Genomic DNA, 27863 nt, shown 5'->3' with positions numbered 1-27863 from the left:
CATTTCAAGCAATAATTCGCAATTTTCCAAATTTATCTCAGTCTCCAAACATCGGTGTATTTAAAATTTCCTGAAATGTCTCTAGGCTTTCACTTCTTCTGGCCCAGTTTAATTACTATCTCCTCCATATATATCTTTTCTGAATCATTCCATCTAAACAGTGGTTCTCAACTTTCCTAATGCCGCGACCCTTTAATACAGTTCCTCATGTTGTGGTGATCCCCAACCATAAAATTATTTTCGTTGCTACTTCATAACTGTAATGTTGCTACTGTTATGAATCGTAATGTAAATATCTGATAGGCAGGATGTATTTTCATTGTTACAAATGGAACATAATTAAAGCATAGTGATTAATCACAAAAACAATACAGTGGGGCCTTGACTTACCAGTGTCCCGACTAACGAGTTTTTCGAGATATGAGCTGTCTCTCGGCCGATTTTTTGCTTTGAGTTGCGAGCTAAAATTCGGGTTACGAGCCAGCTTCAGATACCCCACCGCTAGTTGGCACAGCGAACGTCACAGTGAACGCCACAACATCAGCCCAGCATCACGTGTCTCACTCGTTCACTTTAAGATTTGACATACGAGTAATTTGAGTTACGAGCGCTGTCACGGAATGAATTAAACTCGTAAGTCAAGGCCCCACTGTATATAATTATATATGTGTTTTCCGATGGTCTTAGGCGACCCCTGTGAAAGGGTCGTTCGACCACCAAGGGGTCGCGACCCACAGGTTGAGAACCGCTGACCTAGAAGTATTCCCCATATCTTTTCTTTCTTTTTACTTTTCTATGAAAATGCATACATTTTTGTCTTTGTGGAACTTAAAAGTCTAAAAGCTCAGAAGGCATTTTCAGGAGACCAAGTAGTGTATACCTTTCCAATGGAAGTGATCACATGTCATGTATTATGGTAATCTTATACATGTGCTTTCTCTCCCAGCCTTATAAGCTCCTTTAAAGCACTATCTCTCTCATATGGCTTACGTAAAGTGATTGTTAAAACACAAAAATGTTATTATATTTTTTCATCTCCATTTCTGGCCTATTTAGGTAAGTAGAGACTCAGCCATATGACTGAGTTCAAATCACCATTCTTGTCTTAGAAGCCGTGTGAGCATAGGACCTGGCACTACATTGCCTGGTTCAAAGCCAACTTGGCCACTTTTTAGCTATGTTAGTTAAATTATTCAGAAGTCTTAATCCCCCTTTGTCTCCCTTTTCTCACTGAAAAAAATGAAAGTGACATTTAATATCACAGGGCTGTTACCAGGGTTAAATGACTTGGTTGATTTGAAATATTTAGAGCAAGGCCTGGCAAGTTTTGAGCACCCAATCACTCTTAATCATTATGATTGTTGAACATTCTGAATTTGTCTCCTATAACTAAAGTTGCCAAATTTGCCTATTACCTACTTTCCCCTTAATGCCTTAAAAACTGACCCCTTCCTCCCTCATTCATTCTATCATAACTGTCTTCTCAAAAAGTCACTAATTAAATCCTAATTGTATTTCAGGGTGAATTTTGCACCCCTCCTTTTGAGAGATTAACTTTTATGAATTTGGGACAGCTTACAATTCTGACATTCCATCTGTGTCTCTATATAGTTATTTTTATCTCGATCTCTATCTTTAGTCTTACCTATCCCTTTATCTGATATAGCATCTATTATATGTCACAGTTCTCATCTGGTCTGTTGATTCCTCTTTGTGTTATTATGGGCGTTGCCCAAATCTGCTTTTATCCTCTGTAAGTTCTCTTTTCTGCAGAGGTTTTCATCCATTTTTTTTAATATTTGCATTACCAGTTCTGCTCTGTCACCAGCAGTGTAAGAAAAGAAACCTGATTAGTTTGCAAAAATAGCTAATATTTAATGTGCCAGTCACTTTATCTGCAGTTTCTTATTTAAGCCTTACAACCACTTTAAGGACTAGACACTGTTAACTCCACATTTGCAATGTAGAAACAAAGTCTTGAAGAGAGAAAGGAATTTTCCCATATCATACAGATAACTAGTAGGAAATGGAAAATGGATTTGAAACCAGGAGTTTTTAACTTCAGCACTCAAACACTTTATTACTGTTATTTTAGAACATCTGCGTAGATGTTTTCCCCTCATAAACGAGTAATGATTTTAAGAGCAGGAAGGGTTGCTCGAGATAAAGTCCATCAACCAGAATCAAGGTCTTTATTCTGATAAGTATCAATAACATTATCGGATACCTAGAAAATGAAGTTCACACTTCTAATCAAGTCACTGATTAAGCCTTCAATGATCTTGACTTAATCAGGTTTACTAGTATTTCTCAATTTTGCCCATATTTTGTTTGAGCTCAGATCAAACTGGTTGAATTATGGTTTTCTGAAATGTCCCCAGGGTTTTGCTTCTCTAAGCCCAATTTAAGCAGTATCTACTCCATATGATGCCTTTACTGAATCTCCCACTTACTTTACTTAAAGTAAAGTAAAGTGGTTTACTTTTCTTAAAATTTCAGTTACAACAGTCAGATCTCTGATAAAAAAAATTGACTTCTAATTTTCCCACAGCTGGATCTTATTCCTACCCTTCTTCTGTTCATGGCTAGAAATATTCTCTTTCCTATATTCAACTCTATTCAGCACAATGCTTTCAAACTTTGACTGGAACACTATTTTAATCATGTGGCCTCTCTGTTCAAAAATATTTAGTAGTTCCCCATCACCTATATTAAAAATTCCAAACACAGTAGTTATCAGTATTTTTCATAGTCTTTCTACATCTATTGTTTCCTCTACTGCTTTCTTTAGCTGTAATCACTGGGCAGGCTTCTTACCATTTTCCAAATGCAGGAATCATTTTATTTTATGTTACTGAGATACAATTGGCATATTATATGAGTTTCAGGAGTACAGTATAACAATGTGATATTTGTATATTTTGCAAACTAATTACCACAATAAGTCTAGTTAACATTCATCACCTGCCTGTGTTTTTTTTTAAACTTCTTAACACTCCGGTGTGGGGTGAATTTCCCGCCAAAATATAAGATGGCTCTGTCTTTTGGTTTTGTTCCATCCACCAAAAGGGTGGATTACAAACAAATATTTGGTAATACGCAGTTACAATCGCCCGAGTTTATCAGGAGTACAGTATAACAATGTGATATTTGTATATTTTGCAAACTAATTACCACAATAAGTCTAGTTAACATTCATCACCTGCCTGTGTTTTTTTTTAAACTTCTTAAGTGAGATCTTCCTGTTGGAGCTGTTTATTCTTCTTAGTTTTCTTTCATTGTTTTTTTTTAATTTCCTTCCCTTTCTCCTTAAATTGAAAGAGACCTGAACTTGACCATAACTACCTTTGATAGTCTTTTTATTTGCCTAACTGATCCTTGTTTGTATTTATTCACTCAAGAAATATTTATTGAATGTCTGCTTTACTGATTGCTTGTCAAGTAATAGCATAACTCTCACATTCTCTCATAGGCCAAGGTAAACTGGATGAGTAGACAAGTTTTGTTGCTAACACAGTTTAGCTCAGTTTAGAATATTAACACAACATTTATGTGGTCTACTGTACTCTAAGTTCAAATAAATCAGCTCTGTATAAAAAGCAGTCATGAATTAAATGACTTTAGCCTGCTTTGGGGAAACTGCTGCTGTTAAGTCTGTCCTAAACAAACTACAAATGTGGGGACACCATTTATGAAAAGACATTTGAATGTAGACTTTGCCATGTGATCATTTAATAACATTTTATTATATTTTGTCCATGTACAACAGTGGCTTGTATTTGTTTTAAATTTCTTATTATATCTTATAATCTTATTATATTTCTTATAATCTTTAATTATATCTTACACATATAATAGCTATTCGCTTCTTAAAAGTGTCCTCTGGTGTATATGGCAAGCTTTCTAACAAGAAATTTCAAAGCAGTTTTACATTAAAATTACACTTTGAATTTTCATATTCCTAGACAGGTTTTAATGTAAGCAGTATAAAAGCAGAAAAGCAGTCTATGTCATATGCTAGTTGTCAGTCTCCAGTGAAGGGTAAACATTTATCAGCTTCAGTAACCTGAAGTCCTTTTCTAGCAATATTGATAGATAGAGGCCTCTCCTTGGAAATATAAAACACATGCAATTTACATAAACGCATAATGATTGAGAAATACAAGCTCATTATTTCTTTCTGACAGGCAGTAATCACTTTATAAACTGTGGAGGTTTTATTACCAAAAAAGTTATATAAGTTGAAAAAAGTCTGATCAGAGTTCTATATAGTATATTTCTATCTTTTACAGTAGCCTAATTTGGCAAATAAAATGAATTGGAATATATTTTAAAGATTAATGTGTGTATATGTGTGTATATACATATCATATGTATAATAGTCATCTCTTAAATGATCAAGATAAAATCATCAACAAATACTTGAATTTTAACACAGTCATTATTTTGGTTATGAAAGATAACATGTATCCTAAATTAGAGAAGTCATGTTTGCAGGTATTGTCCTATGGAGATAATGATTTAAAAAAAATGTAACGTGGGAAAGTCACTTATTTTATTACTCACTAACAGAGACCAATCCCATCAATGCAGGCAGAGGCCTGTCATAAAAATAAAAAAAATTAACGTGATTATAGAGGTATAAACAGGACTCTAGTAAATGAATTTGCTAAGTGGTCTTGTTAATTTCTTGAACATTAATCAGAATTTAGAGTTGGAAGGTAGTTTTGCTCTGCTATGTGCAAGCTCAGTGGTCTTGGGAAGCCATTTAACTTTTTATTTTATTTTATATTTTTCAATTACAGTTGACATACAATATTATATTAGTTTTAGGTGTACATATAGTGGTTAGACAATCATATACTTTATAATGTGTTCCCCTCAATATATCCAGTACCCACCTGGCACCATATACAGTTATTAAAATATTATTCACTATTTTTCTTATGCTGTACTTTACATCTTCCTGACTATTTTGTAACTACCAATCTGTACTTCTCAATTCAATCACCTTTTTTCACTAGTGGGTAGTCATTTCTATTGTGTAAGTCTCAATGAATTCATCTCTATATAGTTTTTATTCTACCTACTCCATATAATGTCTTTGAAAATAAGAGACAATGCATAGTACAAAGCAACATATCAAGCAGTGCAGAATAACTTCTCTAGTGCAGATGACAGATATCAAACCATTCTCTAACTGAATCCCTCTGCCAATTTGAAGTGTTTCTACTTCAGATCCTGTCTTATACTAGTCAAGTCTAATTATAAAAAACTGATATTACCTGAAAGTTCTATCTTACATTGCAAAATAATTTGTAACTTTGTAACATTCACACGTTGATTTTACTTATATTTAGAGGCACCATGATTGTCTTCTATTATATGAAGAGGTAATTCATTATGTCTTCACCATCTCCAAGATGTACATCTAAAACACTTGTTCTTTTGACACCCTTTACCATCATAGTAATCATACTGTCTACATCTAGGAATATTTAGGGCTAAGAGTAGACTTCATATTGCCCGATTCCCATTCATATATTTTCTGAATCCATGCAGTCCTTATAACTGTTCCTTTTAATATTAATTACAAACTTTAAGTTAATATCTATTAAATTTTATCTTACTGGTTTTAATATTTCAGTTAAGGCATTCATAGCAAGATTTTATTTTCATCACCTGGTGTTTGGTGGTGTGCCACTGGTGTGTTTTAAAAGTACTAGATTAAATACTGTACTATATGAACTTATGTAAACATAGTATGCAAACTTTTTATGGGAGACATTCACAAGCTACACTGAATATGACATTTTCTTATCTACCAAACTAATGATCTGATCAAAAAGAAAATGACTTCTGTTCCTTGGTTGATTTGATAATCCACAATGTCATAGATAGTTTCTAGCAATGTTATTCATTTCATATACCGGTAAATGTCATATTGCATAGAACCTTTAGCTGTAATAGGTGTGTAGCTTATATATGGCATAAAAATATATGATGATATCTTAAAAATATTTAGATTAATATATAACATGTCATAGGAATTATATATATTCTTGGGGAAAACTTTGTTATTAAATATGTCATAGCACTTTTTGGAATTGCACTCCAATATAGATATGAGATCATAAAGGAATATAATTTTTTGATAGATGTTATATAGATAGATGATACGCAGATAGGTAGACAGATAGAGCACTGAGCAGTGGGAACCCTATTTCAGGCCATACTATCCAAACTAGTATATTGGAATTCCCAGAACAAGCATGCATATTAGGGACTTGCTCAGGAATAAAGGAAACCCTTCTGTTAATTACCATTGCAGAAATGGCTAAGAAGAAAGTTTAGAGTGTAAGCCATGGCTTAATATTTTATTCTTTATTTGATTTATTGTGTCACATAGATGCAAAAAACAACAACAATTGTTCATTAAACACATCTCTAAGGCATTGTATTTCATATTGTATTATCTGTAGACTATAAAATGAAGTTTATCTGATGGTTACTAGAGCTTTCTGTCCTAATAATAGGATTCTGATTTTGATAGCTTTTTCCAACTACTTGAAGATGCTGATATAGGCAATCGGGCAACATAAGATGAAATGCATTTTCATTTAAATTACATGGTAAAACTCATGCTTTTAATTATTAGGAAAAGACTTTAGTGATAATTGATGTAAACTATCAGAAGAGGTTACTATTTTTAATTTGCCATCATAAACTTCTGGAATAAGCTGATAATATGACCTAAAGTTATTAATTTGTGCATATGGAAACCTTAATGACTGTATAAAGATATTTTAAGTGTCTTGGAATATGTGAGCTACATAGTTCAGCTATACAGTTTGATCAGTATTTATTCATTTTATGGGATGTAATATATTTCACATTGGTTTGATATCGTTTCCAAGTAAAATTCAATTTAACACATTTTCTTGCTAACTAAATTGTAAATTAATTACGTTAACAGCTCCCCTCTGTAAAGGCCTAAACAAAATACATATGGTCAATAACCATTTTGTGTAAAATAATTGTATAAAAAGTATACTTTTGTGGACTAATCTAGACTTGCATATTTCTTCATAAATCAACTTTATGAAAAGGACAGGAACTGAATAGAAATGTACTTGAATTATTTCAGCTCTAATGGCCTTATAAATTATGTTCATTTCACCCCTGTATTAACCTCATTTAGTTTCTGCAGAAAAAAAAGTCTAAATCAATTTGTAGTATATTGTTATTCTTTTAAAAATCACAATTCTTAATTGTATATTTATAGGGTTTTTTTGAGAAAAGCTAGCAATTTTTTTTAAAATTCTCTATTGTTGAAAGCATTACATTTGTCCCCTTCCCCTCCCCCATTGTCTTCTCCTAGCTTGCCCTCGCCTCCCAGCCTTCTCCTAGCTTGCCTTCGCCTCCCAGCCCTGGCCTTCATTCCCCTGCACCCCCATTGTCTGTGTCCATTAGTTATGCTTATATGCACACAAGTTCTTTAGTTGATCTCTTATCTCCTTCCTCCCCCGCCCACCCTCCCCTGCCTTCCCTCTGAAGTTTGATGGTCTGTTTGATGATTCTGTGTCTCTGGATCTGTTTTTATTCATAAGTTTATGTTCGTTATAGTCCACAAATAAGTGAGATTATGTGATACTTATCATTCTCTGACTGGCTTATTTTGCTTAGCATAATGCTCTCCAGGTCCATCTATGTTGTTGCAAATGGTAAAAGTTCTTTCTTTTTACAACAGCATAGTATTTCATTGTGTAGATGTACCATAGTTTTCTAATCCACTCATTGGCTGATGGGTACTTAGGCTGTTTCCAAATCTTAGCTATTATAAATTGAGCTTCTATGAACACATGGGTACATGTTTTGGGTTTATTAGGATATATTCCTAGAAGTGGGATCACTGGGTCAAATGGCAGTTCCATTTTTAATTTTTTGAGGAAACTCCTTACTGTATTTAATTTAATAAATATTTTTAAGGAACCTCCTCCAGAAGTAAAATTTTGCATCATTGAAGGTGTGCATTAAATTTGACTTTTCAAGTGTTGAATCTAATTCTTTTCATTTCAAATATAGTAATGTATGCTAATGCTTTTAATTTATAAAATAAATCTGATTCATATATGTATAACCAGTTTTTTTAAATTGTTAAATATAATTTATGTATATGAGTCTTGACAATTGAAAAAGCCATTTTCTCTGCCTATGTAACATCATGTTATGACACAGTGAATTTAGAGCTCAATTAAGTATTTTGTATGTAGAAAGGCACAAACAATCCATATGAGGGCTAACTATGCAAACAGAATGATATTCCCACTTAGATCAAATTGCTAAATAAGATGTGGGATAGGAAACAAATAACAGAAAAAAATAATACAAGCAATTCACATTATGTGACAGAAGAGCAAAGAGCTAGATGTTCCTGTGACTATTAAATTATTTTTTTCACAAGTATTTAATGAGTGAGAATTGAGAATTCATATTGGACATTAAAAATACAATGTGTTCTAAAAGTTCATATTGTTCCCCCTTGAAACCTAAAGAAATAAAATAGATAGAGTAGTAACAATAGAGGAACTTGTTAGACATACACTGTTCTGTACGGTTTGATTTGACTCATAAAATAGGTGTGATGGCTATTGAGTTGTTTATCCTATATAATAAAACCTAATATGCAAATTGACTGAACGGTGGAATGACCAATGGAACGACCCATTGCTATGACGTGCACTGACCACCAGGGGGCAGACACTAAATGCAGGAACTGCACCCAGTTGGGGCCGGTGAGTGGGCGGCACCAGGCCACCAGCCACCAGTCACCTCACAGATTGGCCTTGATCGCCAGCCAGGCCTGGGGACTCTACTCATGCATGAATTTCGTGCACTGGGCCTCTAGTTCAGACATAAAATGTCAAAGCTATGCTAATGTCTTCATCTTCTTGGTTCATTGCTTTCCTTATAAATGATCATGCATAGGTATTTTATTTACTTAATAAATATAATTTACTGCTCTTTAATATTGAAAGCATTTAGATATATAACATTTAGAAAAACCTACATATATGGCTTCACACATTAGAATTAATTGATGTCATGTACACTCTAGCCACTGTGAGGTCAGAGGCTATGTCTGTCTTGTCCAGTATTTATTTTCAGCAACCAGCACCAGAGCCTGACATTCAGGAGGTTCCAATCCATTCTGGATGAATTACCTTTAAGAAAAATATGAATTTGATAATCTCAATGTAATTAAGACACTGTTTTCTTAAAATATTTTAAAAAGGAATCTTGCCAAACCGGTTTGGCTCAGTGGATAGAGCATCGGCCTGCAGACTCAGGGGTCCCAGGTTCGATTCTGGTCAAGGGCATGTACCTTGGAATCTCAAAAATATTTTAATGCTTTAACTTTGTGTGTGTGTGTGTGTGTGTGTGTGTGTGTGTGTGTGTGTGTATGTGTATGCTTGAATTTTAAGGTAGTATATGATAGAATCCACTGGGTTGTAAAAGTTCCGAGGTTGGAAGATGTCATTATGTTGCAAGCTCTTGTGGTGTTCATGGAAGCACCTGAACATTGATGGATTGATAGCATTTATTCAGTTAAATGAACATAAATGGGACCAGGGCATCCTGGTAGTGAAATAGCTTAAATAAAGGCACAAATATAAGTTTATGAGTAATATGCTGAAAGCATAATTGCATCTGTATAAAATCCAAAAGATTAAGTTCTGCCAAAATAAGATTTTGTTTCCATTATTCTACTTAAACTTTTGGAGTCAAATGCATATTATCATAATTAATTTAAGCTTTGCAACACTGTTTGTTTTTATTTTAATTCATTTAGTACAAAGTCCTAGAACTATAGTTACTTGACTCTGATTTCTTAGCAATGTTTGTAATTTTTACTGAAAATTTCATCTACTTCATTCTTCATCACACAACACTCACACAGAGTAACAAATTTATAATGAGAAATTGAAAAAGAATCTCAGAGCTTAAGGCTCATGTAAACCTATAGAAGCTTAGCTCTATCAAGATTATCTGAATCTTTGCAGCATTTTCTATTTCAAGCTATTTTCATTTAATTTGTAGGAATATGAGAATGACAACAGAGATCATGAGTGTGGATATAATTTCAGGGTCATTGCTATGGTAATCATGATAGAGGAAGCATGAGGATTGCCCTGTTTCCTGCTATGTCCAGTTATAATTAGGGATTATAAATTAGCTTCTCTTATACCTTCTCTAATTGATTACTTATGCAGGTAAATGAATTAAATGATTATTGTATCAGGGATATATCCTCTTTCCCCATCTAAATATGCATCAATTAAAGATTATTTTTGTTTAAATGAAACTCTTTAAAGATGGAAAGTTATTAACCATTTACACTTTAGTCTAAATTAGAATAAAACCATTCTTATCTAGAGAAATTCTTTGCTAAAAGTGAAAATTGATGTGTATTTGCCACAAATTTTAAAGAGAATTAACTCAAAGCTTTTGAAGAAATTAAATTCACAGCTTTTATTTTATGCTTATGTGAAAAACACTTATATTAATAATGAAATTAAGAACAAAGTGCTGCACCTTATGTTCATAGCAGCACAATTTACCATAGCTAAGATGTGGAAACAGCCTAAGTGCCCATCAGCAGATCAGAAAACTGTGGTACATCTACACAGTGGAATAGTATACTGCTATAAAAAGGAAGGAACTCCTACCATTTACAACAGCATGGATGGATCTGGAGAGCATTATGCTAAACGAAATAAGTCAGCTGGAGAAAGATAAATATCACATGATCTCACTCATTTGTGGAATATAATGAACAACATAAGCTGATGAACAAAAACAGATCCAGAGACAGAGAAGCATCGACCAGACCGTCAAACCTCAGAGGAAGGTGGGGGTAAGGGGGAGAGATCAACCAAAGGACTTGTATGCATGCATATAAGTATAACCAATGGGCACAGACAGCAGGGTGTAGGGGGCAAAGGTGGGATAAGGACACATATGTAATACCTTAATCAATAAAGAAAATAAAAAAGGACAAAGTGCAAAACAGTAAACAAGTAACCTTTATCTTTGTTCTCCCTTTCCTTAAAGAAGGTCAGGAAACCATTACAATTCAATTATCCAAGAAAAAAAAGAAATACTATATCCAGTGGCATTTGCAAAAAATTATTACCAAGTCCTGTGAAAAGTATTTGCTAATACAGGAATAGAAGGAAACTTCCTTATCCTGACATACTAGCATTCTTATGAAAATAATAAGCATTCAAGGATACTTCTCATTAGTGTTATCGTTCAATATTGTTCTAGAGAACCTAGAAAATGTTATCCTATATAATAAAAGGTTAATATGCAAATCAACCAAACAGCAGAACAACCGGTTGCTATGACTCATATTGACCACCAGGGGCAGCTCCTGTGTTGTGCGTCTGCCCCCTGGTGGTCATTGCACTCCCACAGGGGGAGCACCGCTTAGCCAGAACCTGGGCTCATGGCTGGCAGCGCTAAGGATGTCAGTCAGTCAGACATCCCCCGAGGGCTCCTGGACTGAGAGGGTGCAGGCCAGGCTGAGGGACCCCCCCCCCCAAGTGCATTAATTTCATGCACTGGGCCTCTAGTATGTCAATAAAAAAGAAATATGAGGTATATTTATTGGAAAAGGTGGACTAAAGTACTATCATTTGAAAGCAATATGATTTTCTCCATATTTAAAAGCACATTAACAATTAGCCAATGAAAAGAAACAAAATATCCTATTCAGAATATCTACACAATTTATAGTTTTCTCAGAAGCATATTACACAGAAAAGTGTAAGGATTGGAGAAAGTTTTAGTACATAAGTATATAAATAAAGACATGAGGGAAGTAAGAAAATATGTGATGAAAAATGCTAGTTTTCTCTAGGTTAATCTGCACATTCAAAATAATTTTAACTAAAATATAGTTATATACACTGTTATGTATGTATATAAATCTATCTATCTATCTATCTATCTATCTATCTATCTATCATTTATCATTTATCATTTTAGAAGGTATAATATAATCCCAGCAAGAAATGGAATTCAACTCAGATAGTTTTTTTTGTTAATCCTCACCCAAATATATTTTTCCATTGATTTTTAGAGAGAGTGGAAGGGAGGGGGAGAGACAGTGAGAGAGAGAGAAACATTGATGTGAGAGAGACACATCGATTGGTTGCCTCCTGGGTCAAGCCTGTAACCAAGGTACGTGCCCTTGACCAGAATCAAACTCAGGACCCTTCAGTCCGCAGGCCAATGTTCTATCCACTGAGCCAAACCGGGTAGGGCTCACCTCAGATAGTTGAAGAGAAATTATACAAATATTATTCACAGAAAAATAATATATTAAAAAGGGGGGCCAGTGGGTCACTCAGAGAGGGGCAACAGTAGGGCTTAAGGGGGAAGAGGAAAAACAGAATGAATGGAGGTTAATGGAGCCCAGTGAGAGCTGAGTACTGGATGAAGGACCACACATTGGAAAGTGTAGTTGTTGGAAGGAAGCAGCTGCTGTAAGATGCAGCTCTGAAACAGAAATTGTGGAGGAAAAATTTCCCCAGCCATCTCTTTCCCTATCTTTGTATCTTCAGCTGGTCCTTTCTATTGGTGTAATGCAACTGAAATCCAGCCAGAAAATGTTCGTAGGAGATGCAGTGTGAATACTGTCAAAAGAAAAATATGTCTCCATAATTTGGAAAATGTACTAAGTTTGCCACTTCTTCTTGTATGTTTCATCGGCATGCCTCTAGTGATGAGAAACTACTTAGCATGCTGTTTGAAAATTATGTCCAGTTTTCATTGATATACTACAGTATTGGAGATTATTTCAGGTAAAACTCTTTTTCCATCAGTTTTCTTGCAATTTGTTTGTGAAGTTTGTTTGTGATGGTGTTTTGTTAAACACTACACCCCTTCTTCTGATGTTGCATATGGTACCTGGTGTTGCCATGATACCATCCATCAGATCTGATATAATGCTGACAGCACTCTTCCATAATAAATGTTTTATTTATGTATATTTATTTATGAATGTCAGAGATTCACATCTGGGTTGTTTACCTTCAGGCTTTTCCCATAGTCCACCAGTTTTTACCCTAGAACTTAGGAGATGGAGCCATTCTAATTACAAAAGTTATTCTTTCACTAGTGAATTGATACCATCTCTTTCACATCTCTTACCCCATAAGTATTTGATGAATGTATAAAGGTAGGAAAACTCACAAATTATAATTTTATACCAATTGAAAATAGTCATGAAAAATAATGGATAATATATATTGAGCATTTAGTCTGTGTATTCATTTTCTCTCTCAAGCACCATCACTAACTATTTGTGTGATGTTAAAATGACGCATTTACAGGTAAAAACGGGTATGCAGGTAATTTAATTTTACCACATTCTCTTACCTGTAAGGGGTAGAGCCATAATTTGCTCAAGTTATGTTTGATTCAATAGGCTAAATCCTTTGATATGGAATGGGTACATTTTTAAAAATATATTTTAATTGATTTCAGAAAAGACAGGAGAGAGATAGAAACATCAATGATGAGAGAGTGTCATTGATCAACTGCCTCCTGCACGTCCCACACTGGGGATTGAGCGTACAACCCGGGTATGTGCCCTGATTGGGAATCAGACCATGACCTCCTGGTTCATAGGTGGACACTCAACCACAGAACCACACTGGCCAGGCTGGAATGGGTACATTTTGATAATATTTGTTATAAAAAAATGATTGCTCATATGTACAATTTCTGCCTTGAGCTTGTTGAGAGGTTTGCATTGGAAAATCCCCTTTACCATCAGGAATAGTTACAAATCCCCAAACATACCAGAAAGTACCATAATTAACCAATGAAATTTTGTATCAAATGAAATCTTCATTCTGACTTCATTATTTATCAACTATCATTTCTAACTCTGGAGAGAATGAGGGGGTAGAAATAGAATATTTTGTGTTACTAAAGAAGATATTGTGTGAGGTACTTAGGAAACTTACTGTACTTTCTCTAGCAATAGGATAAAAAATAAGTCAGTTTGGTTAGATTAAAAGCAAAGCACAAAAACAGCAGGTGATAATTAGGAAGAGTTAAATGTCACTGAGCCAAAATACTTCCCTTTCAAATGGCAACTCCAATAGTTCTTCCCACAATAGGCATGTAGAGAGAATTGTAAGAAAGTACAAATGTTTTTCTATCAAAAATCTCCCACACTAACTTGTATTTGTTAGGTCAAGCTAGCTTTTAACATTGTAGAGGACATGTACTGAAAAGTTGTTCTGAGGTTTTAAGTGGCCAGGGATTTTAAACAAAAAACAAACAAACATATTTTAATGGAGTACACATTCAATGAGTAGCTGGAAAAGAGAATTTTGGGAATTGCTTGCATTTTGGAATTGAAAATTTAAAGATTGACCACTTCACTTTGGTTAGCTGCACAGAGAAGACATTTGATATTTGGTTAAAAAACTTTTAATTTATTTGAAATTTGTGAAGTCAGGATAGGTTTAGAAATTCCATTTAATTGACTTTTACTCATAGGCTTCTGTGCATTTGTTCTCAGGCACTAAGAGAATGTTTCGTATTGACACTACAGAGGCCCTATTCCTATTTAATTCCTCCCGGCCCCCAAAAAAGCCTAGCAAAGATACTGCATTTGTGGAAGGATATTTGTTAACTATACAGTACTTCTGTATAGTTATACAGAAATTCTGTTTCTTTGTTACTAATGTTGTGGCCCCACCCCATAACAAAGAAACAATTTCCGGAGGATGAGGCCCAGGAATCAGGATTTTAAAAAGATTCCCAGGTGATTCTAATTTGCAGCCAAGGTTGAGAACCACTGCTATAGATAATATTAAAAATATATTTAAACGTGGAATTCTTTGTCCAAAAAATGAGCATATTCAAAAATTAAATGAAGAAAATTTGGATATACTGGATGGAGATTTTCACACATATTTGAGTGATGATTCCATTGATTCCACAGATGATGCTGAAAAGGAAAATTTTCCCATCAAATTTCTTAATAGTATTACTCCTTCGGGAATGCTGTGTCATAAATTAAAATTGAAAGTGGGTGCAATCATCATGCTATTGAGAAAACAATAGTAAATGGGGTCTCTGTAATGGTACCAGATTTATTATCAAAAGATTACGACCTAACATTATGGAAGCTGCAGTATTAACAGGATCTGCAGAGGGAGAGGTTGTTCTGATTCCAATAATTAATTTGTCCCCATCTGACACTGGCCTCCCATTTATTTATTTTTTATTTTTTATTTTTCCCCCATCCCCCCGCCCCATTCCCACCCCCCGGCACCACTGGCCTCCCATTTAAATTGATTTGATGATGGTTTCCCGTGATGCCAACATTTGTGATGACTATTGATAAATCACAAGGACAAACTCTAGAAACAGTAGGCATATTCCTACCTGAACCCGTTTTTGCACATGGTCAGTTATATGTTGCTTTCTCTTAAGTTTGAAGAGCATGTGATGTTACAGTTAAAGTTAAGTACTTCATCACAAGGGAAATTAGTCAAGCACTCTGAAAGTGTTTTAACTCTTAATGTGGTGTACAGGGAGATATTAGAATAAGTTTAATCACTTCATCAGTCATTGTTTGCATCACTGTTGTTTTCATATCATGTTTTTGTTGTTTTCATATCATGTTTTTTGTCATTTTTATATCATGCCTCTGTTGTTATATCCTTTTGTTACTGTTTATTAATAAATTTATATATTATTTTCATATAAATTTCCTTTCATCTCTCACACTTGTATTATAGAGAAAGGGCAAATAACAATATTAAAATATCTCTGCTAATTAATTCCCTTTTTAAAAAATATATATTTTATTGATTTTTTACAGAGAGGAAGGGAGAGGGATAGAGAGTTAGAAACATCGATGAGAGAGAAGCATCAATCAGCTGCCTCCTGCACACTCCCCACTGGGGATGTGCCCGCAACCAAGGTACATGCCCTTGACCGGAATTGAACCTTGGACCCTTGAGTCCGCATGCCGATGCTCTATCCACCTAGCCAAACCAGTTAGGGCAATTAATTCCCTTTTAATGTGCATGAATTTCGTGCACTGGGCTACTAGTATATGTAGAATGTAGTGCTGGATAAAAATATCAAAATTGATAATAACAATCTAAATCTAATGCTTTAATGAATTAGTCCATCACTATGATATAGCCTGCAATTTACAAACTTGAGTGCTTAGAGAGCCAATGAATTAGAACATAATTTTTTCATTTGTAAACCTCAAATGATAACCCACTTTGCTTCCAATAGTAAGTTCTTTAGAATTTCACATCTGTATTTGGTTATTTTGGGAAAAACAGTTTTTTTAATTATGTCTACATTAATTATGTTCACATTTTCATATTTAGAGCTATCTGAGCTAATCTAGTTTGTGAGCAAAAGTTTCTACTTCCCAGTTCAACCATTCCCCTTCTCTTACAAACAGTGAATTTAGTTATTTTTTTATTGTTTTGTTCCTAATACACATTCTGTCGGAAATGGTCATGGTTTTATTCTGATCATGATTTCCAAATGACACTCTTCTAATTTTTAAAAAATAAAGGCTGACCCAACTTTCTGAGTGCACTTTGAAATCCAGCGTCTTTCTGATCCCACATGGTATGCATTGTAATCCAGTATTTCAATTCCTGCCTTTCTGCTGGCAGAAAACTGACCTGAGGTTTAGACAGTGGAGCCTCTTGTTTAGATTTCCCAGAGGTGTTTCAAGGCCTGCCTGGCAGCTGGCTAATCAGACTTTCTGGAGGTTGATTGCCCGCGATAAGAATGGTTTTGTTGAAAGCACCATTTTCCTAACAAACTCATTTGGGAAATCCAAAATTGACTTTTTTCTTTCTTTTTTTGGAGTGAGGTCATTGTGAAAGAAAGCTGTATGATTTTACTTTTATGGTTTCATTTTTACTTTTACAGATATTTTTATTATAATATAGACTACATTATCTAATTATAAAATTAGTGAGTGCTGAATAGAGAGTGTGGAAACTATAGATAGGGCAAAGGAGAAAAAGGAAATTTTTTTTTTCATTCTCGCCAGCGTACCCAGTTCACTAATCTCTTGAAGTGTGTTTCCCTAGACTTTTCCATAAAATTGTTATAGTTACAGAAATGATACCATCCTGCTCTTTAGATATTACATTCTAAAGAATTTACTTTCAGATGTTGTCGAGTATTTTTCAAAAGCAACATTTTGAATGGCTTTGTAATATTCATATACAATTATACTAGGTGTACCAGTTAATGCGGATTTTTTTCAATAGATAGAGTTACACATATGTTGATATATATGTGACTTGATATGTATGCTATTTTGTTGTATTGACAGCAAGCTTTAAAACTTCATATGTCAAATTTGCTGAAGGTGTTAACATCATAGATATCTTTATGCTATAAAATGTTGAATTTCATGCAAAAGAAAGAGCATTTGTGGGAAGTTTTAATTTATTACTTTATTTTGAAGAAAAAGTTATTGTATACTTCGGGAATTTATGGTGAACATGCTCCATCTCAAGATACTTGTAAACGTTGGTATAAACGCTTTAAAAGTGATGATTTCAATGTGAAAGACAATGTCCAGTTCAACCGAAAATGTTTGAAGACCAAGAATTACAAGCATTATTGAAGACCAACAATTACAGGCATTATTAGATGAAGATGTGTGTCAAACTCAAAAACAACTTAAAGAAAATTAAACATTGCTCAGCAAACAATTTCCGATCATTTACAAGCCATGGGAAAGATTTTTAAAGGAAGGAAAATGGGTGCCACATCAACTGAACGAAAGACAAATGGAAAACCTAAGTCATCAGCAAAACGTTGCTTCAGAGGCACGAAAGAAAGTCTTTTTTGCATCGAATTGTGACTGTGATGAAAAGTGGATTCATTTTGAGAATCCCAAACGCACAAAATCATGGGTTGATCCAGTTCAACCATCAACATCAACTGCAAAGCCACATCGCTTCAGAAAGAAGACAATGCTCTGCATTTGGTGGGATCAGGAAGGTGTGGTGTATTATGAGCTTCTAAAACCAGGTGAAACCATTAATACTGATCGTTATGGACAACAAATAATCAATTTGAACCACCCTTTGATCGTGAAATTACCAGAATGGGCCAGAAGATACAGCAAAGTAATTTTGCTTCATGATAATGCACCATCACACACTTCAAAACCAGTTAAAGACAAGTTAAAAGATCTTGCCTGGGAAGTATTAACCCACCCGCTGTATTCATCAGACCTTGCTCCTTCAGATTACCACTTGTTCTGATCTATGGAACATGCACTTTCTGAGCAGCACTTCAAAACATACGAAGAAGTGGAAAATTGGGTCTCTAAATGGTTTTCCCTCAAAACAAGAAAAGTTCTATTGGGACAGTATCCACAAATTACCTGAAAGATGGGGGAAATGTGTAGCTAGCGATGGACATTACTTTGAATAAAGCACTTTTGATGTTTCTCTTGAAATTATCGTGTTTTCTTTGATTACAAAATCCGAATTATTAACTGGTACACCTAGTATACCTGTATTCCATCATTTCTAATTCTCTAACGTTAAGTCATTTGGAATGGTCTGAATTCTTTCCTTTTTGGTATTATAAAAACCTGTTTTTTGATATTGTAAATGTTTAAATTTAACATAAAATTTATGTAAATTTTCATTTGAATTTCTGATTATTTCCTCATGGTGGATTCCTATAAGCAAAATTACTGGGTTATTGTTCATTGGTTTTTAATAGGCAGTTAGACAGGCATGAGCAGGATATGAATTATAGGCCAGCTATAGCATGTCACCAGGGTGGAAAGACCCTGGTTCTTAGCAACAGGCAATTTTAGGGTGAGACCTCGCCCCCATGGTGACCTTTTTCCCCTAGCATATTGCTGGGTACGTGGTTTAGACTCCCTGACCTTTCATATTGTTGATCATGTGATTTGGACCCTCTCCTGACCTTTCCTCATGTCGCTAGTAATGTAGTAGACCCCTTAGAGGGGGAACAAGGGAACCAGAGAAGAGCCTCATATAACTGGACAAGCCCTTGCATGACCGCTTTTTAAGCAGTAAGCCCTCAGGTCAGTGAGGTTCTGGCCTGCATCAAGTAATCTTTTTGTTGTTGTTAATCCTCACCCGAGGATAGTTTTTCCATTGATTTTTAGAGAGTGGAAGGGAGTGGGAGAGACACAGAGAAACATTGATGTGAAAGTGACACATTGATTGCTTGCCTCCCACACATACCCTGACTGGTGCCAGGGATGGAGCCTGCAACCAAGGTACATGCCCTTGACTGGAATCAAACCCAGGACCTTTCAGTCTGTGGGCCGATGCTCTAACCACTAAGCAACCTGGTTTGGGCTGCACCAAATCATTTTAAGAACAAAGCTTTGTGTCTACTGACCACAGAGCCAGAGTTGGGTCAAACTAGAGATAATATCTACACCTCAGTTGTGTTTCAGCTCCAGGCCCAGAAAAGCACTAAGATCAGGCAGGGCAATGCCTTGGCTGACATTGGGATCAGCTGCTATGACTAATGACCCCCTGCCCTGGCACTGACCAGTTAATAGAGACCAGGAATCTGAAAGGATGCACATGGAAAGCTGAAAGCTGATGATTATTCCATTGAGATCCTCCCGTGGGACTCCTGCCTGCTCCCCTCCCCACACCCTGCCAAAGATCCCTGCTTTTAGAGAGTGGATAACACCTCTCAGATGGAGGACCCAGTGCGTACCCTTTTTCTCCTTGGAGAACGCTGGTGCTTTTCCATTTATCCTTCCCCCAGGCATGTTCTCTCTGCCTTTCTTTCTCCTAAGCTCCAAGGGCCCTTCTTTTACCTCTGTAACTTGTTTTCTGAGCTCAGCTGGCTCATTTCTTCAGCTCAATTTTTCTCCCTCTGTGACTTTCTAAAGAAACTTTTGCTTGTATTTAAATCTTGGATCTGAATTCTTTCTTAGCCAGAACTCAAGTACTGCGGTTGCTGAAACAAGGTCTAACTCTGCCAGTAACACCTAGTGCCATTTTGCCACTAACAAATTTGAATTCTGAATTTTGTTCATTGGCATGAGTTCACTCCTGGTTCACAGACTTCCAGTAGGGAGGGATTGCCACTTGAGGACGCATGATCAAGACCACCTAGGCAGGTAATTGTTACTTGATTAAATGAGATTGGAAATTGTTCTGGTGGCTACTCATTCCCATGGCTACAGAACATGCAGTTTTTTCCATCCATCCTCCTCTTCCATTTTATCCTGTTTAGTAATCTTTGTCCCCTCAGAGCTTAGGACAGAATTTCATATATAGGCATTTCCAAAGACTGAAGTAATTTGAATATTGAATGAAGTAATTTTGAATGTGTCTTAGCATTTCTATCATGCCTCCCCTTGTTTTCATTACACCACCTGTTTTAGTTCTCTATCATTTCCTGCTGGATTATGTCCTAGCCTCGTATTTCCCTCCAGTTTTTTCTCCATGAATTCATTCTGTACTTAACAGTTTTATTTTATAAAATTTTAATGTCACACTATTGTTCAAAAGTGGTTAGTTACTCTCCAACTCGGCCTGGACTGTGGGATCAGGCTGAAACCAGCTCTCCGACTTCCCCAGAGGTCCTGGATTGTGAGAGGATTCAGGCAAGGCTGAGGGACCCCACTGGTGCACAATCAGGGCCAGGGAGGAACACAGGAGGTTGACCAGCCAGGGAGGGACCGTGGGAGAGGTCCAGAGTGTGTCCGGCCTGTGTCGCTCAGTCCCAATCAGCAGGACCCCAGCAGCAAGCTAACCTACTGGTTGGAGCGTCTGCCCCCTGGTGGTCAGGGCACATCATAGCGAGCAGTTGAGCGGCCTTAGCATATCATTAGCATATTACAATTTGATTGGTTGAACAGATGACTGGACAACCAGACACTTAGCATATTAGGCTTTTATTATATAGGCTTCTTCTCTTTGTAGCTAAGACATCCAAAGGGCCATGTCTAATCTGTTCCTACCGCTGTACTTTTGCTCATGCTTTTTCACTGCCTGGAAAACCTTTTCCTATTTTTTCATTTCCATTTAATGAAATTCTGTACATACTTATTTCAGTTTTGTATTTGTAAAGTATTATCTGGATCCACAATAATATATACTTTCTTCATTTTTCTGAACATATTAAAGCACTGATTATGCCAATTGGAGAAACCCATTTTATATTCTGTTTAACAATGGCAGTTATTTTATACTTTTTTTCTTCATTATTTCAGTAGTCCAGATTGTAAGCAGAATCCATGAATTCTCTATCTTGTTAATCTTCGGGATAATCTATCAAAATATTTCAAGTCTTTGTAATATTGGATTATACTGACCAGTACAGCTGAATTCCACACAACCTGAGAGTTAGGATGGTAACAGATTGGGTCAAAAATGTCAGTAGTTTGGCCAGAGTGTATATCTATCTATAATAATAAAAGCATAATATGCTAATTAGACCAGACAGCCAAATGACCTTCCAGATGTCCTTCCGGACGAAGCTGCAGTGGTGGGGGCCGAGGAAGAGGGGTTTAGGGGCAGTCAGGCAGGCAGGCAAGCAGTTAGGGGCGATCAAGCAGGCAGGTGAGTGGTTAGGGGCGATAAGGCAGGCAGGTGAGCTGTTAGGGGCATTAATCAGGTAGGCAGAGTGCATTAATCAGGTAGGCAGAGTGCTTAGGGGCAATCAGGCAGGCAGGTGAGTGGTTAGGGGTGATCAGGCTGGCAGGCAAAGGGGTCAGGGGTGATCAGGCAGGCAGGCAGGTGAGCGGTTAGGAGCCAGTGGTCCCGGATTGAAAGAGGGAAGTCCAATTGCCAGTTTAGGCCTGATCCTACAGGGATCACCTGAGGGTTCCCAGATTGCAAAAGGGTGCAGGCTGGGCTGAGGGATCCCCCCACCCCGTGCATGAATTTTGTGCACTGGACTTCTAGTATCCTATCTAATAAATAGGTGATATGCAAATTGGCCATCACTCCAATACACAAGATGGCCGCCCCATGTGGTCAAAGATGGCCGCCACAAGATGGCTGGCAGGGGAAGGCAGTTATAGGCAATCAGGCCTGCAGGGGAGGGCAGTTGGGAGGGACCAGGCCTGCAAGGGAGGGCAGTTAGGGGCAATCAGGCCTGCAGGGGAGGGCAGTTATGGGTGACCAGGCTGGCAGGGGAGGGCAATTAGGGGCAATTGGGCTGGCAGGGGAGTGGTTAGCAGGTGATCAGGCTGGCAGGCAGAAGTGGTTAGGGACAATCAGGCAGGCAGGCAGGCAAGCGGTTGGGAGCCAGCAGTCCTGGATTGTGAGAGGGATATCCGACTGCCGGTTTAGGCCTGATCTTACAGGGATCGGACCTAAACCAGCAGTCAGACATCCCCCAAAGGGTCCCAGAATGGAGAGGGTGTAGGCTGGGCTGAGAGACTCCCACTCACCCAGTGCACGAATTCCATGCATTGGTCCTCTAGTATATATATAAAAGCCTAAGCGGCCAGTCAACCATTCAATTGCTCGATTGGTCGACCAGTAGCTATGATGTGCACTGACTACCACGGGGCAGATGCTTAACGCAGAAGCTGCCCCCTGGTGGTCAGTGCACTCCCACAGTGGGAGCGCCTTTCAGCCAGAAGCCAGGCTCACAGCTGGTGAGTGCAGCTGTGGGGGCATGAGCCTCTCCTGCCTCCGCAACAGCACTACTGAGCAGCAGCAGGTGGCGGCAGGTGCAGCGGGGCTAGCATGAGCGGGTGCAGTGCAGAGCCCGGCCCTGGCTCAGGCTCCTCCCCGGCTGCCTGCCGCTTCGTGCACTGCTACATTCCCCCAAGGGGTCCCAGATTGTGAGAGGGCACAGGCCAGGCTAAGGGTCCCCACCAGTGCACAAATCCGTGCACTGTGCCTCTAGTTTATTATAATGATTGATATTTATGACTACTTAATTTCATGCACAAAATGTTTTATGTAGCTATGGCATGTGTGCTCAGGTAGTTGGGCATCATCCAGTGCAGCAACCAAAGGTTGGTGGTTTAATTCCTGGTCAGGGCACATGCTGGGTTGTGGGCTCAGTCTTTGGTAGGGGATGTGCAGGAGGCAGCCGATTAATGTTCCACTCTCTCATCAATGTTTCTTTTTCTCTCTCTCCCTCTCCCTTCCTCTCTCTCCAAAAATCAAATTTAAAAAATGTATTATAATTTCAGACATTTGCTTAGGGCAATAAAAATAATACTTGACCAATTTTACCTTTATTTTTTAAATCATGGCATAAATTTTAAGCCGAACATATACATACGCATGCCTATGTGTAATGTAGCAGTAAATAGTCTTGGATCAACCTTCTTTAATGTAATGCTTTCTCCCAGCATGGTTTTATTTAATACACTGAAAAGCAGAATTCTAAATCATGCTCATCATAGATAAAACTGACTAGTTACTAGTGACAAGGAAAAACACATACTAGAGTTTCAAAACATGGTGAGAATTATAGCATCCACTATACAATGAACATTTGAAAAACAATTATCAAATGAAAGGGAGATTTTTAGGCTTCAGAATTTCAAAGTTAAGTTAGAGTTTTTTAGAAAGGCACTCTCATGCACAAAGTAGTTTTTAGCTCTTCCTTTAAAAATACTTTCAAAAATTACTTTCACTATCTTGTTGGCTAGTAATTAAATTATAATAAGGAACATAGAATATGTATTGTGTAATTTTGTGCATGTCAACCTTTTGCACTTATGTGTCCAATAGTGTCTTTTGAAAAAAATGAGTGAAGCAATGGAACTGAAACTGATGGTATTATAGTCTGCTTCCCTGTAATTTTTTTGACCCTATTTCTGAAAGTGTGGTTGATCATCAAGCCAGCAGCTTCAGCATCACCTAAGGCAGTGGTTCTCAACCTTCCTAATGCCGTGACCCTTTAATACAGTTCCTCATGTTGTGGTAACCCCCAACCATAAAATTATTTTCGTTGCTACTTCATAGCTGTAATTTTGCTACTGTTATGAATCGTAATGTAAATATCTGATATGCAAGATGTATTTTCATTGTTACAAATTGAACATAATTAAAGCATAGTGATTAATCACAACAACAATATGTAGTTATATCTGTGTTTTCCGATGGTCTTAGGCGACCCCTGTGAAAGGGTCGTTCGACCCCCAAATGGGTCGCGACCCACAGGTTGAGAACCGCTGACCTTCGGGCTTGTTGGAAATGTAGAGCCTCAGGCTCCACCTCTGACCTACTGAATCATATTTTGGTTTTAAAATGTCCCAAGGTGATTCATGTGCACATTAAAAATTGAGAAGTACTGTATTATACTGTGGATAGAAGCAGACCAAGGAACACTAGTTCACTTTTCTCTCCTCTGTAACTCTTTAAAAAATACTTTAAAAATAGTTGTTCTGATTAATCATGTTCCTGTTACTTGTGAAGACTAAGCGACCTGTTCAATTCCCTTTTTATGCTGGTGAACTTGAGATTTTTTTACACAGAATCATAATACCTGTCCAGAATATACATATTTAGTTTAAAACAGAACTTTTAATGCTTGCTAAACCAAGATAAGTTTATGGCAAGAAAAATTCCTGGCACATTGCTCAGAAGTTGCCTTGGCCTCCTATCAGGACTTATGCTTTGATACTTCTGGAATTAATGATACACTTCACATATGGGATTATTTTTACATCTTGGTCCCCTGGAATGAGTTCAGCAGGTAAATTGTAATGCCAAGTAGCAAAAGAACCTTTTTAAGGAGCTGCCACTTATTGTATGTGTTATTACAAATTATTATTGATTATAAATTCTGGGTTTCTTTCATTCCCTGGATGTGGCAAAGGACATATGTTAGATCAACCTTACGTGAAGTACTTTTAAATTTATCTTTAAAGTCTGAGAAGTAAAGCAACATCTGACCTTAACAGGTGCACCATAATGTAAACAAATACTTTTAATTTATTTGCGGAACATTATTCATCATTGAACATATGGTATATAGTGGTTTTATTTTATTTTTATGAATACATGGTTCATTTCAAAACAGACATCATTTGCCCTTTGCATACATAATCAGCAAAATTTGATTAGGAAGTGTAAGCATTCTTTACTGGAAGCCAAAGCATTAACCTCTTTTGTGTAATTGTTTATTTACCGATGCACCATTTTAATTGATATGTTGTTATAACTTTCCATGGAAGGGAAGATATGATCTTTTATTTTTGTTTTGTATCTAATGAGAACCAATCTTGTAGATGGGCTAGTTTGGCAATTTGACTAAGGAAAAAGTATTATGGAATGAAGTTTTTATGTGAACAAGGAAAATAAATGAACTTTAGTGCTCATCTCATTGGTCTGCCAAATTGAAAGGACATTTTAGGCTTGATTATCATGTTCTAATTAGTCTCTGTAAGATATTCATGGACCATGCACTGTTCATTAATCTGTCTTCTTCCTGTAACATTGATTTGTTCATTCTCTTTTTAGAGACTCAAATATAGAAACCAAAAATTGATCTGTGGTGTTAATGTGCTTACAGATGTTGCCACTACTTATCCAGATAAGAAGTCCATCTTAATGTATGTTACATCACTCTTTCAAGTTTTGCCTCAACAAGTGAGCATTGAAGCCATCCAGGAAGTGGAAATGTTGCCAAGACCATCCAAAGTTACTAGAGAAGAACACTTTCAGTTACATCATCAAATGCACTATTCTCAACAGGTAAGGTATTGAAAGGACACTAATATCAAAGATGTTTTCTATTTTATATGCATTTTTCGGTATCATACCCATACACGTATGTGAATCTATTATATCTGTGGATATGTACACACATACATGTATACCTAATATAGTATATGTGTGCACACACAAATATGTTATTAGATACTCACTATGTTATACATAGCTTAATATGTGTGCATGTGTGGATATATGTGTTTGTGTTTGTATACACACACACACTATGTTATGTATACTTACATATATGTAGAGAGAGGGTGGATAAAAGGAGGGAGAGAGAGATTGACTATAAACCATTAAAATTTTATCTAATATCATGGACTGTAGTATTGTTTTCAAAGAACATTGTTCAAATACTTAACTATGCTAGGTACCATATCATAGGAATATGGAATATAGAATATATTTTATTTTCATTGTGTAAAATGAAATAAAAGATAGGCTCATATATACATTAAATTTTCTATCAACTAGAGCAAAGACTTAGAGCAAGAATGAAAGCAAGTACTCTATTGAATAATATTTATTATTTTTAGGGCAATCCGCTGATGCATCAACAAATTTTGATTATTCAAAGTAACATTTTGCTAAGATAAATGAGTTTAAATATTTTAAGTAAAAATTAAATGGAGATAACATATGAGAAAAAATTTTATTGTTTCATTATACAGTATCCTGTGGGATTCTTCTATTACATGGCTTGTTCTGACTGCCAGCAGTGGGTATTTGGGGTGTTTCCTTGAACTTTTGTTTTGACACAAACAATGATGACAAAGCTGTTAGCTAAATTTCTGCAGAAGGTGTGGAAAGCGCTCAGGCCTAATTTTCTCACTCTACTGAGCTAGTTCTATATTTAGGTTATGAAAGCTTCAGTCCTTTCCAGGGTATTGACCTGATGAATTCTGGTTTTGCTTACCTTGGGTTCAGAGAAAATTGCTTTTGCATGCTTGTTTTTTACCAGATTGAAGAGCATCCAGTATTTGTGCTGGAATTGTATCAGTATGGAATCCTACGGTTAAATCTCACCTCCACATCTCTCCTGATTACCTGCCCTCCAACATGACATTGAGCACTATAGTCCTTAGAGTGTACCAGTTTCTAATAGCACTTTGTATGTGTTTAATTTACATCTCACTGTTTCCATTTAATACTAGTTTTTCTAGTGTCTTGGAAAGCAGTCCTTTCGGCATTACTTATGATGTCTCCTCCTCTCTGTCCCCCTCCCCCTAACTCCTTTCTGCAGATAACAGTCAGTCTAGCACAGGGCTATGAACGAACTCCTTCCTCTCCTAAGCCTCGGTTCAAGAGCTATGCCTACACTCAGGCTGCTTATATGGCCACCTCTGACCCCACACGGAGCCCATTTCCTTCACAGGTCTGTGAATTTTTGCTCTATGTTCTATAAACAAAAGAATTTTTTCATTCAAGAAAATCTAACATGGCTTTTGTTTCTTTGAATTTAGCAGTGCTTTCTCCTCTCGATCAAGAGCTGTTTCATTGTTCCCTGTTTTATTAGTTACTCTCCCATGATGCTGTTCTGTTATTGCGACTTCTCTTGGGGTTTTTATTTTCACTTTATTGTTTTATTTATTATTTTTTTAAATTTTCAATTACAGTTGGCATACAATATTATATTAGTTTCAGGTGTACAACATAGTGATTATACTTACATCTTATGAAGTACTGTAGGTTTAACATATGTTGATTCTCCCTGAATGGGGATTCTCATAGTAGTGATTTGTACTTTTGTTATGTAGTTACTATGCAGTTCTCTTTTACAAAGGTTACTGATGGTTATAAACAATAATTAAACTCATTAAAGGCTTATACATATAACTTTTCAAAGAATTGGGGAAATGGATAAAATTTACTAGGTACATTATTTTGGGAGATTTTCTAGTTATATATGTTAAGGAAATATATACTCTAGATGCCTTTATTATATTTTCATTCTATCAAATATTTTCATACTCTATTTAAAAAACCATAACTGCAACCTTCTTCATATGATCTCTTTTAAGTTGGCTAGTTTAAACTTGTATATAATAGGCTCTGTAGTATTTATACAAA

At 36.4% G+C, this 27863-nt stretch overlaps 1 protein-coding gene across 1 annotated transcript in view; it reads left to right on the top strand.

The window, feature by feature from the left end:
- Window positions 1–27863, top strand: part of DMD (dystrophin) — a 2279750-nt gene that overhangs the window by 638504 nt on the left and 1613383 nt on the right. Inside the window, exons 8-9 of the mRNA XM_023751347.1 lie at window positions 25591–25772; window positions 27037–27168. Coding sequence (XP_023607115.1) covers window positions 25591–25772; window positions 27037–27168 — 314 coding nt within the window. The remainder of the gene's footprint in view (window positions 1–25590; window positions 25773–27036; window positions 27169–27863) is intronic.

This window comes from Myotis lucifugus, unplaced genomic scaffold (genome assembly GCF_000147115.1).
Source record: "Myotis lucifugus unplaced genomic scaffold, Myoluc2.0 scaffold_20, whole genome shotgun sequence".
NCBI lineage: Eukaryota > Metazoa > Chordata > Mammalia > Chiroptera > Vespertilionidae > Myotis > Myotis lucifugus.
This window is presented reverse-complemented; position numbering and strand designations above follow the sequence as displayed.